The sequence below is a fragment of the Dama dama genome, chromosome 19 (genome assembly GCF_033118175.1).
Source record: "Dama dama isolate Ldn47 chromosome 19, ASM3311817v1, whole genome shotgun sequence".
Taxonomy (NCBI): Eukaryota; Metazoa; Chordata; class Mammalia; order Artiodactyla; family Cervidae; genus Dama; species Dama dama.
In genome coordinates this window covers 80,743,773-80,756,891 of record NC_083699.1, presented here as the reverse complement: position 1 = coordinate 80,756,891, position 13,119 = coordinate 80,743,773, and the positions used below count along the sequence as shown (strand labels likewise).

The 13,119-nt window shown below is 37.4% G+C and overlaps 2 protein-coding genes across 4 annotated transcripts in view; one reads left to right on the top strand and one right to left on the bottom strand.

Moving 5' to 3' along the window:
• The window catches only part of ACAD11 (acyl-CoA dehydrogenase family member 11), a 99,536-nt gene that overhangs the window by 62,468 nt on the left and 23,949 nt on the right, over nucleotides 1-13,119 (top strand). For all 3 annotated transcript variants that reach the window (XR_009697038.1, XM_061167599.1, XM_061167600.1), the window contains exons 12-13: nucleotides 2,300-2,407; nucleotides 6,236-6,334. Coding sequence is in view for 2 of the 3 variants with exons in the window: in XM_061167599.1 (XP_061023582.1) it covers nucleotides 2,300-2,407; nucleotides 6,236-6,334 (207 nt within the window). In the remaining variant the exon portion in view is untranslated. The remainder of the gene's footprint in view (nucleotides 1-2,299; nucleotides 2,408-6,235; nucleotides 6,335-13,119) is intronic.
• Nucleotides 6,486-11,565, bottom strand: ACKR4 (atypical chemokine receptor 4). Its single transcript, XM_061167603.1, has 2 exons — nucleotides 10,924-11,565; nucleotides 6,486-8,524 (listed from the first exon to the last, which is right to left on the bottom strand). The coding sequence occupies exon 2, from the start codon at nucleotides 8,513-8,515 to the stop codon at nucleotides 7,463-7,465; it is 1,053 nt and encodes a 350-aa protein (XP_061023586.1). The 5' UTR covers nucleotides 8,516-8,524; nucleotides 10,924-11,565; the 3' UTR covers nucleotides 6,486-7,462.

Below are 13,119 nucleotides of genomic sequence, written 5' to 3'. Positions count from 1 at the left end.
TGGCAAGGTAAATACATATTCTATGACCAAAGTATGATAAGCAACTATCCTCAGCAAAAAGACGTGTTAAACCATAGGTAGAAAATTAGGCATTTTTTCTTTGTAGTGGAAATATTTTCATGAAGGCCTTGGGCCATTGTGTTTTAGAGCATTGTGTTTTCTTTATCCAAAGCAGATGAAAAACAGAATGTAAATAATGTCAGTTACATACTTCAGAGGTTGCTTAAGTATATAGAGATGAATTTCTACTCAGGATACATTTAGGATACCCAAACTATTTCCCAAATAGTTATAAAAGATTATGGGATACATATGTAGACTTCCGATTTGTCTTTTGTTTTTCTGCCCATGTAGTAAGTCATACAGTACTGGATATTGGAATGTTGAAAATAGTCATTTTAATACTAAAGCCATTAGAAAATTTGAAGGCCTTCAGGCTAATTGGGGGGAATTTTTTCTTTTTGTATGAGTAATTTATCTAGGCTTTTTTTTTTTCTTTTTACCTACCTATAAATGATAGGTTTGATTTGTCAGTTCTCAAAATAAACTAATTTTTGGAAAGTTTTTATTCAATATTTACATCATTTGAACTGTAACAAAAAACACTTGAGTTTAAAACAAGTGAAAACAATTAATTTCATTCATTATAATTCAAGACTTATTTTCTCCTTCATTCGAAAAGAATTTTAAGCTTGTGTTATTCTACTAGGAATTGTGTGCATTTCAATATAATTAGGGCCCTGTTAGGAGTGCCTGAACAGAGTACAAACATGTTTTGAGAGACTTAGCTTAGACTATAGGCATTTCAATAACTGTCCTTAACATCATTTTAAGAGATGATATTGAAAAATTCTTCCTCAAAATCTGATAAGTAAGCAGTGTTCAAGGGAAAGGTTTTAGAGGATATTTTTAGAAAGCTGATGGAAATGAAAAGCAGAGAAAGGCATCTATCGCATTTCGCTCCACAGGAGACGTGAGGCGTCCTTTTTCACCTGAGGGTGACACTGCAGCGTATCATGTACTGCGCAACGCCCCCTGAGGCTAAAGAGAGTCTGTTACGTCATCTACTGTCACTTTCTATCCAGGGCAGAGTTCCATGTTTAGCATCCTTGAGATACTACCTAGTAATTTTCTATATGGTATGGAGTCAAAAGGCTTCCCCAATGGCTCAGTGGTAGGAAAATCTGCCTGCAATAACAGAATCTGCCTGCAGCGCAGGAGATGCAGGAGCTGTGAGCTCCATCCCTGGGTCGGGAAGACCCCCTGGCAAAGGAAGTAGTAAGCCGTTCCTTGCCTGGGAAATCCCAGGGACAGAGGAGCCTGGCAGACTGCAGTCCATACGGTCACAAAGGGTTGGACATGACTGAGTGGCTGAGCACATTCAAAGAATAGAGTCACAAAAGCAAGGGCAGTGTTAGTGGTAAAGAGACAATAATTACTATGCGTGGTCAAAGGAAGGAGATATTTCTGATTAGGTGGTTGAGGAGTCTTCTCAATGGAGGTGGCTAAGAAACACAAATTTTCTTAGGAGTGACAGGTAGAATTTCACCTGAAAGAAGTCCTGGCCCAAGTAAGCATGTGGAAGTTAGAAAGCATAGGGTGTGTTTGAGGGACAGGAGTCTCAGGGCTGTAATCTCAGTAGAATGTTGTTGTTTAGTCGCTAAGTCATATCCAATGCTTTTACAACCCCATGGACTGCAACCCACCAGGCTCCTCTGTCCATGGGATTTTCCAGGCAAGAATATTGGAGTGGGTTGCCATTCCCTACTTCAGGGGGTCTTCCTGAAGGAAGAATCACACCTGCATCTCTTGCTTGGCAGGCATATTCTTTACCACTGAGCCACCAGGAAACCCCCTCAGTATATGAGTAATGTTAATTTTTCTCCAGGAGCACTGCAGTATCATTCCTAGCAGAGTATATTTGCAAGATAGCAGGCAAAAGTTAGCCAGTAAATTATTTTCCTCAGTCCTGACTGAGTCAAAACACACTAGAACCATGCCTCATTGGGATGAAGTAGACAAGTGTCTGTGATTCAGAACAAGCTGAATAATAGGCACCAAATGCCACGTAGTTATAACTACTTATGGCATACCTTCATTGTAAATTATATTTACTATTATGTTTAGTCTATGGCCATGCCACCCTGAACACACCTGATCTCATCTATTATGTTTCAAAACATTTTTGTTAGTAAATATTTTCTCTAAAAAGATTCATGTCTCTTATCTATATAAAGTTTGGATTTCATATTAGTACATTTTTAAATGCAAAATAAATGCTTTTCTTTATTACATGTAGACACGGGGAACATGGAGGTGCTCCACCTATATGGAAGTGAGAAACAGAAGCAGGAGTGGCTAGAGCCTCTTCTTCAAGGGAGTATTGCCTCCTGCTTCTGTATGACAGGTAAGAGCAAATCAGTCACGTTCTCCCATTGCACACTCTTGCCAGGTTATTATGGAGGAACTAAAGAAATGTGGAATGTGGCTCTGTGTTGAGGCAAATTTTCCTGTGACCAGAAATATGAATGTGTTTGTTGTGAGCCCAGTTTTAATATTTTGGCATTTTAAAATGTGCAGAATAAAATCATTCCACTTTGGGAGGATACCAGATGTTTTCTGGCAGCCTGCTTTAGCAGCAGAGTAAACCTAGTTTCATAATCTTTTGACTTGCATTTAAAATTGTCTTCTAAGGACATTTAAGATCTTTTTTACCTTCATGTATGAAATATTCATCTTTGTGATAATTTTATACTGACACTTAAAAAGTACTCCACTCTGCCATAAATCAAAAAAAATAGAACTTTTACCCATGTTGGTCATATAGCTCAAATTATAAATGATAATCATGTGGGCTGATGAAAGTAGGAGCATGTTAATAAAAGTGGGTCTTGGTATATTTGTACATAGGAAACAGTTATTAAGAACTCTTACTCAAAGAACAGAGTCGTTGCTTTATAATTGAGTTAGAATTAAACTGTTTCATCTGGCCATAAATTTGTCAGAATTTATTATCCTTCTATAACACTGCATGCATTTATAACAGTAAAACTGGGACATGCCTGGTGGTACAGTGGATAAGAATCTACCTGCCAATGCAGGGGACATGGTGTGATCCCTGATCTGGGAAGATTCCACATGCTGCAGAGCAGCTGAACTTGTGCACCCCAACTACTGAAGCCCATGCACCTAGAGCCTGTGCTCCGCAACAGGGGAGGCCACCGCAGCGAGACGCTCGTGCACTGCAGCTAGAGAGCAGCCCGCGTCCTCCACAACCAGAGAAGGCCAGTGCCCAAAAACAAAGACCCAGCACAACCATAAATATAAATTAAAAAAAAAAAAAAACAAATTAAGTAGACAGCTCCTTTTCTAAAGAAAGAGTGCCTCTAGTTTTAGGAAGGGAACACATAAACAATTTGAAGGATACATTCAAAAGAGCAGCATATTAACAAATGCAGATTACTATGATTTAGAACTAGCCTGTTAAGTTCTAAATGCAGTGCTGTAAAGCAGTCTTGTAAAGGTGTCCTATGGAAAGCTTTCTGAAGACATTAAATGTTGAGCCAGTTTTATAGAATGCAAAATAGATCGATGACAGCATTACTGATGGAATTTGAAAGGCACAGTTAGAAGTTGTTTAAGATACTACAGAAATAGTGTCAGAGATGTAGAAAACAAGCTATGGTTATCAAGGGAGCAAGCGGCAGGAAGGGATAAATTGAGATATTGGGACTGACATATACATACTATACACACACACACACACACACACACACACGTATATAATAGATAGCTTGTATATAGCCTACTGTACAGCACAGGGAACTAGTGACCTGTATGGGGAAAGAATCTATGAAAGAGTGGATATTATGATTCACTTTTCTGTACAGCACAAACTAACACAACATTGTAAATCAAATATACTCCCAAAAAAATTAATTTAAAAAAAAGTTGGTTAATATACTAAACCTATGGTGATCAGGACCATCCCCGAGAAAAAGAAAGGCAAAAAGGCAAAATGGTTGTCTAAGAAGGCCTTACAAATAGCTGTGAAAAGAAGAGAAGCAAAAGGCAAAGGAGAATAGGAAAGATATACCCATTTGAATGCAGAGTTCCAAAGAATAGCAAGGAAAGATAAAGAAAGCCTTCCTCAGTGATCACTGCAAAGAAATAGGGGAAAACAATAGAACAGGAAAGACTAGAGATCTCTTGAAGAAAATGAGAGATACCAAGGGAACATTGCATGCAAAGATGAGCACAATAAAGGACAGAAATGGTATGGACCTAACAGAAGCAGAAGCTATTAAGAAGAGGTGGCAAGAATACACAGAAGAAATATACAAAAAAGATCTTCACGACCCAGATAATCATGATGGTGTGATCTCTCACCTAGAGCCAGACATCCTGGAATGCAAAGTCAAGTGGGCCTTAGGAAGCATCACTACGAACAAAGCTAGTGGAGATGATGGAATTCCATTTGAGCTATTTCAGATCCTAAAAGTGATGCTGTGAAAGTGCTGCACTCAATATGCCAGCAAATATGGAAAACTCAGCATTGGCCACAGGACTGGAAAAGGTCAGTTTTTATTCCAGTTCCAAAGAAAGGCAATGCCAAAGAAAGCTCAAACTACCACAGAATTGCACTCACCTCACACGCTAGCAAAGTGATGCTCAAAATTCCTCAAACCAGGCTTCAACAGTACATGACCTGTGAAATTCCCGATGTTCAAGCTGGATTTGGAAAAGACAGAGTAACCAAAGATAAAATTGCCAACATCTGTTGGATCATCAAAAAAAGAGCGAGTTCCAGAAAAACACCTACTTCTGCTTTATTGACTATGCCAAAGGCTTTGACTGTGTGAATCACAACAAACCATGGAAAATTCTTCAAGAGATGGGAATACCCGACCACCGGACCTGCCTCCTGAGAAATCTGTATGCAGGTCAGGAAGCAACAGTTAGAACTAGACATGGAACAACAGACTGGTTCAAAATTAGGAAAGGAGTACGTCAAGGCTGTATATTGTCACCCTGCTTATTAAACTTATATGCAGAGTATATAAAAAAAAAATATGTCAGGCTGGATGAAGCACAAGCTGGAATCAAGATTACCAGGAGAAATATCAATAACCTCAGATATGCAGATGACACCACCCTTATGGCAGAAAGGGAAGAACTAAAGAGTCTTTCGATGAAAATGAAAAAGGAAAGTGAAAAACTTGGCTTAAAACTCAACTTTCAGAAAACTAAGATCATAGCATCCAGTCCCATCACTTCATGGCAAATAGATGGGGAAATAATGGAAACAGTGACAGACTTTATTTTCTTGGGCTTCAAAATCACTGCAGATGGTGACTGCAGCCATGAAATTAGTAGACGCCTGCTCATTGGAAGAAAAGTTATGACCAACCTAGACAACATATTAAAAAGCAGAGACGTTACTTTGCCAGTGGAGGTCCATCTAGTCAGAGCTATGGTTTTTCCAGTAGTCATGTATGGATGTGAGAGTTGGACTATAAAGAAAGCTGAGCGCCAAAGAATTGATGCTTTTGAACTGTGGTGTTGGAGAAGACTCTTTGAGAGTCCCTTGGACTGCAAGGAGATCCAACCAGTCCATCCTAAAGGAAATCAGTCCTGAATATTCATTGGAAGGACTGATACTTTGGCCATCTGATGCGAACCCTGATGCTGGGAAAGATTGAAGGCAGGAGGAGAAGGGTATGACAGAGGATGAGATGGTTGGATGGCATCACTGACTCAATGGACATGAGTTTGAGTAAGCTCCAGGAATTGGTGTTGGACAGGGAAGCTTGGCATGCTGCAGTCCATGGGGTTGCAAAGAGTTGGACACGACTGAGTGACTGAACTGAACTGAACTGTTGGTGGGGAAATCTGGCTTGCAAATATGTAGTACAGATTTCCATTGTGGGAAGTAAACAATGATATTTTTAATGTATGTTTGATGATTAGAAAGAGGATTAAGTGAGTTGTAACCCAAGTCATGTGTCACTGAGTAAGCCAAAAACACAATTTGGATAGCTGATCTATCTGAATTGTTCTAAATATTTCATTCATTCTCTCAGTGCACATTTATTGAATACCTACTATGTGTAATGGTACAAAGATGAAAAAGACAAAGATGCCTCTGTCATCAAAGAGTTCTCATTTCTTTAAGTGTCTTTTATAAACCAGTGGTATCTGCCTGCCTGTAAATTCAGCCTTTGCTTATTTGTAGAGCCCGATGTAGCTTCAAGTGATGCCACAAATATTGAATGTAGCATCCAGCGAGATGGAGACAGCTATATAATTAATGGCAGGAAATGGTGGAGCAGTGGTGAGTATTCATAATGATCCTTCATGCCAGATGCTGTGCTAGAATAATAAGATACATAGTTATTCATTTCATGACCACAGTTCTTTAAATTGTATCTTTGAAAGCATTTTCAAATTTAGAAATAGTTGATAAAAGGAAAGTAATCTTAAAATAATGTCTTGATTAGGCAATGTTTATTTTAAGAGCAGAAAACATCTATTTTTTTTACAGTTTGTCAGGTAAAAATTCATATTAGTGCACACCATGTTTAGCCATTGTCATTTCTACCAAAATTAAATTTTAGTAGGGGCATATTACATGGACTATAATAATTTATACATAATTTTTAAAGAGATAAGCAGTACATGTTATTAAAAGCAATTTGTGGTACATATTTTCATTGCTTAAAAATACAAGTGTTTAAGTGAAAAATAAGAGTCTTTATATATAGGAAAATATTTAGTCAACCCTCGGTAATAGAATTACATGAGTGGATAATTCCTTTAGGCAATTATAAAAATTAAAACTTGTGATTGTCTGAAGATTGCTTCTAGAGTATACAGGATAAGTCTAATAGGATAACCAGCTTATTACTAAAGAAAGTTGACATCAAAGTAAATTATATGTTAAGAAACTTACTAGTAATACATTAAAATAGCCAGAAAAGCTTTTTTTTTTCTCATTGCTAGTTTTTATTCTTTTTGGAGTTTTATGAAATCACTTACAAATTAGGAACAGGAAAAAGAAAAAGACATTAAATGTTGCTGCATGATTATTCAAGTATTAAAATTATGCAGGAAAATTGTTATATTAAAATTTAGATAATTTAAAATAACTGTAAATGACCCTTAATTAAATCTCTTTAACAATCTGTTTTAGATGACCTAACTTGTAGTGTTTTTCTTATGTATGACTGTTAATACTATTTTCTTATATTGTTAGTTTTAATTTCTATGTTTTATGAATTTATTATTTGTTTCCTCTTTTTCTTGGCTTCTACCCCACTCCCCTTTCCTACCCCAACCTCTTCTTTGCTACAAGTTGCCACCACAGTGTTTGAAATTTGAATTTCAGAAAAATGCAGATGTTTGATCTCAGCGGGAAGCATCATTCATGTGTATTGAAGCAAGAGACAGATGGGTCTTATATTTAAATGCTGAAAGTACTGGTTGGCTCTGTAGCTTCTTCAGATTCGAAAGGAATCTCCTCCACATTTTGTCTTTGTCTTCTCCAGGATCCGTATTTCTTGGCAACTTTCATGATGTAGTTTTTAAAAGAGGTTCCCATGAAAACGTACAGGACTGGGTTGAGGCAGCTGTGAAAGAGTGCAATACTCTCTGTGATTTGGATGGCAACATCCATGCGTTTGCTCATGTCACAGTCAGTGATCAGGGAGTAGATGATGTCTATGGCTTGGCAGAACTTGACAATGTTATAAGGTAATTGAGTGACGATGAAAACTATGACCACCGTGAGCAGAACTTTGAGGGGCCGAGATTTTTTAATGTTAGTCATCCTGATGAGTGTCTTTGCCGTAATGAAGTAGCACACTGCCATGATAAGAAAGGGTATTACAAATCCAATGCAGATTTCCAGTATTTGAATTGATGCTTTCATTGATGTTCCTAGGTGGTATGGAAAGATGGGAATGCACCTAGCTTTATGATTTACTGTATAAAAAACCAACTGAGGGATACTCAGCAAGATGGCAGCCACCCAGACACAGAAACAGATGACCCAGCATGGTTTTCCCACTCCCGATTGACTGGGAGCTTTAGTTACTGCCCAGTATCTGTCTGTGCTGATACAAGCCAGAAATTGCATTCCAGAGACAAAATTGACTGTGTACAAGGCTGAAGTGACTTTGCACATGATTTTCCCTAAAACCCACCCATGAACTGCATTAACTGCCCAAAAAGGCAAAGTGAATAGAAGGAGTAAATCTGCCACTGCCAAATTCAAGATGTACACGTCTGTTTTGGTTCTCCGCTTTTTGTAATAGGCATAAATCGCCACTACAGTGGAATTGCCTGCAAGTCCAATGATGAAAGCTATTGTGAAGAAGGCAGGTAGGAAAACTTTTGCAAATTTTCTGACCTCTTCTTTTATACAGATCACTTCATACTGACTATAGTCATGAGTGTCATTCATTTCATTTTCCTCATAATAGTAATCTGTTGACTGGTTGTATTCCAAAGCCATGGTTCCAATCTAAATGGCAAAAACAGTACAGTGTATTTATTTTAATATTGCTTAAGTGGAAACACTTTTGCTCTAGCATATGTTTTATGCTTTTATTAGAGAATAGTTTGTTGCTGTAACATATGTTACCCTGAGTCTGCCACTCTTTGAAACTCTTTAATGGAAGTCACATTGGAGTATACCCTCAAGAATAGTTTTTCATCACTTGTTTTTACAAGTCTGTACAGGAACTGGGATTTACAGAAGGAAGATAAAAAATAATACCCTGGGAAATGTTCTTAATCATTAAGCCCTATAACTTTTACATACACAACTTTGTGATTCTTATGCAGTATGTCAACAATAAATTAAAATAAATTATTTAAAATAAATGTTTTACTTATATTTATTCATGAATTTATTTTAAATTAAGTTAAATAAATTATCTCAGAATTGTACTTAATTTTAGTTGTTGGCTTTTATAAAACAAAGTCTCCTCTAGTTAGCTTCCCTCCAAAACTTGCCACTGCATGCTGATTGTAAACTACTGTTTGGTAGAACTGTTGTCCCACTAGTCACCTAAGCCTTAAGCCTGCACTGTCCTTGATTCCTCTCTTATCTTCATTCCTTCATCCCAGATTTTCAGTCTGCCCCTAAATTCTGATTTTACCTTCCAAATAGGTCTCAAATCTGTCTCTTCCTTTTCACATAATTCAACCACATTATCACCTGGCCTATTACAATGTCTTCCCAACTGGTATCCTGCTGTTCTCATTCCTTCTTACCACTTCCTTGTTCCAACATTTCTCTTACTGCCATCAGAGTGCTCTGTCTCTTAAGATGTCAGTCTTGTCACTCTCCTGCTTAACTCCCCACCTAAAAGACACATCTCTCTGAAAGATACAATCTAAGCTCGTTACCATGACACCCAAGGCTCCATGATGTAGTCCTACCCACGGTTCCTGTACACCCTGAACTGTACACCTCACACTGTAGATGATGACAGTACTGACTTGCCAGTGGTTTTTTGGCACACACCATGCCGTAGTATGCATCTACATCATTACTCATTCTGTTCTTTATCTCATATACTGTTTCCTTCCCGTCCCTAGAAAGGCCATTTCCTATTCAGTTAACTCAGACTTCACCTTTCTAGAAGACTTTCCCAATCCAATAACTGTATCTACGTATCAATTGTATCTACATATCAATTGTATCTACATATCAGAGAACTGGCCTGGTCCTGTGGAGTTTCCCAGACTACCTTTTCCCTCTATGGTCTGAGTTCCCTAAGACTGTGACCTATTGGATTTCTGTTTGTAATTAATAACTGAAGAGAGTGCCTGGTACACTCTAGGTGGCCAGCAAATATTTATCAAACTATAACATTTACTAATAGGTATAAAGCTGTTATTCTAGGAATGGAAAGATGATATTCCAGGAATCTCATGTCTCATCATTCTACTATGTTGTCAATTAATACCCTGTAGTATTAAGATAAGCTTGCACAAAATTCACATTTTAAAATATATATAATAATAACTTTTAGCATTTTTATTATAGTGGTAAGCTTTGTTATGCTTTTTCCTTAGCCCTTCTGTCTTCCTTGGGTTATTTTTTGTCCTTGGAAGAATTGCAAATGTTCTTATAGAATCATTAATAAAGATATTATTTTCAAAACAGTACACCAGCTTATGCTACATTTTCAAAAGAATATTCTTATACTTGCTAACCTTTTGTAAATGAGTAAAGCAAAATGAAGAAGCCCACATAGAGGAAAAATACCACATAGAACTGCTTTCATTATATAAAAACCAGATGCTCACAATTTAAAATGATTGTTATATCCTTATAGTTATTTGAAAAGTTCCAATCTAGAAGACCACTCTAGTGTTCATTTTCTTATATGTTAATTATTAACACAATATGAACTTTGTTCTTTCCTTCCCTTTTGTCACAGAAATCTTGAACCTGGTGATAAGGTATAATATGGCCAAACAGTATAAGATATTAAGGAAAGATATTTTAAAAGAATTAATCATACTAAAAATATGAGTAAATAAATATAGGACTGGAAATTATTTGCAGAAGTGATCCTTCTGGCAGATAAATACAAACACATTTAAATGCCTTTATAATTATTACAAGAATTTAAAAAAATGGTGTTTATAAAACAAAGCAAGAAAAAAATGGTATAGCAAACCCTGTTACTAACAAAGCTTTATAGGAAACTAATGGTATTAAAATAATATTTTCTTCTTGCTATATTCATATTTTTAAGGTTGAAGTGTATAACTTTTCAAATAGCTATTTTTTGCACATGTAAACTTTTATGCCTCGATTCCCTCTGCATAGGTAAATATACAAAATCTTTGGACTTAAAAAAAAGTCATATCCATCTCTGAATGAAAAAGAAAGAAAAAACCAACCTGTTTCAGTAGGCAGACAGGAGCAGTCTTGAATGCAGAGAGTAAAATCAAATGACACTCTCTAACTCAGACTACTTTTGTTTTCGTTTTTACACCCCGCCTTTGTCTTACATCCAAGAGTGCTTTCCGGAGACGTAATCTTGTGAGCACTTGATCTTTTATTTATGTATAACCATCCTGTGAAGCCAGATCCAAGTTCTTAAGTATCGTTGGTTATATACTTGAAGGAATTCAATCTTGTTTCAAAAGCTACAGACTTTTCCAAGTTTCCACTTAACTGAAGGGAATGGGAACGTGCCTGCAGCTGAGGTACTGACTGCCAAACCAAGAGAATTCACCAGAGCACCTCAAGGCAGCTAATAAGGACTTGTAGGTAATATCTAGACAAATACTGTCTAAAATTATTTTATCTAAGAAAGAAAACAAAAATGTTCACTCAGAAAATTATCTTTTTGAAGACTAAATTATCAAAAATAAAGTCTGAGTAATCATTAAGCATTTACAGTAGAGTTTAAATTTTTATATCAGATCATTTTATATTTTATTAACACTTAACACTGTGAGACTCTCCTTGGCTTCACTGAACTCCTCCTCTGTCCTTGACCCCAGAGTATGCCTTTCCCCATGACTTTAAATTCTTGTGCCTTCTTGTAATCTTCAATGACCAGCCACAAACTTTTCACATCCTTCTGCCTGGGAAGCCTATCTCAACTGTCTCCCCCTCCCCCCACTTCCAAACAAATGAAAGTTAGAGAAAGAAATGTATGCAGATTTAATGCTGGTAGGCTGTTTGACCTGAACTCTCCTCACATTTGCATAATAGTTCCCTTATTTACTTTCTCAGAGGAGACTAGGCTTCGTCTCTACCTTCAGAAGTTATTTCAGACCCATACCTTTTTTACTCTAAGCAGTTGATCTAACATTCCTGTTGGTTCACAGAAAAGAGGCTCTAGGTCACTGAGGTCTTCACCTTCTGACAGTGTGTGTCTGAGGGTACAGCCAGGTTCTCCTCCTTGTTATCTATCAGTCTTTGAGGAAGAGTTATTTGCATTGTAGCTAAACCACCTCACCAAGAAAAAAGTACCTAGATTTGCAGTGTTTGCCATTCTTCATGGTGTAAATACTCCCACCATGGCCAGTTTCAGCTACCAATGTGAATTCACTGAGGGCAAATTTGCTAAGAGATGAGTATTTTCAGCCTTCCTTAGGAGGCTCTAGCTCAATTCTTCCAAAGGAGGCATCTCTTCTCCTTACCATAGCTGATCATTACTCTGATCTCTTATGAAGGATACTGCTCTTAATATTATCCCTGCCCTCTCTAGGGGCTCCCTAGGTGGCTCAGAGGTAAAGAATCGACCTCCCAATGAAGGAGATGCAGGAAACGCAGGTTCAATCCCTGAGCAGGGAAGATCCCCTGGGGTAGGAAATGGCAACCCACTCCAGAATTCTTGTCTGGGAAATCCCATGAGCAGAGGAGCCTGGCAGGGGTCGAGGGAGTCACAAAGAGTCGGAGCAACTGAGCATACATGCACACCCTCTCTAGACTCTCTGATCTTTCGCTTTCTCTTACCTTTTATACTTTTTTTTCTTATGTATTTTGTGGCCAGGAGGAAGCAAACAAGCGACCTTCCACTAAATTCTTAGAATGATCTACAAGTTCCCACAAGGGCTGCCTCCATCCCTCAGTACCTCTCTGACTTATTTCCTTTTACTCACCTCTTTGCTTACTTATTCTGCCACACCAGCCTCCATGCTGTTTTGAAATGGACCAGGCACATTCCTTCTTAGGGCTTTGGTACTGGCTCTTCTATCTGCCTGGAATGTGCTTTCTTTTAATATACACAAGGTTCACTCCCTCATGTCTTTCAAATGTTTGTCCAATCACCACCTCCTCATTGAGGCAACCTCTGACTATTCTATTTAAAATACCATCACAAAACAAATGAACAAACATTAAACAAAACAGAAACAGTTATAGATACAAACAAAAAAACAGATGTTTGCCAGATGGGAGGAGGAAGATGGGGAAAAGAAATAGGTGAGGGAGATTAAGAGATTACAAACTCTTAAAAAGGAATTACAAACTTCCAGTTGCAAAATAAATGAATCATGGGGATGAAATGTACAGTGTGAGGTGTATAGTCAATAACTAAGTAATTTTTATATGGTGACATATCATAACTAGATTTATCATAG

Bases quoted from the DNA above. Each gene is read 5' to 3' on its own strand.
- ACKR4 (XM_061167603.1), bottom strand. From the start codon at position 8,515: ATGGCTTTGGAATACAACCAGTCAACAGATTACTATTATGAGGAAAAT.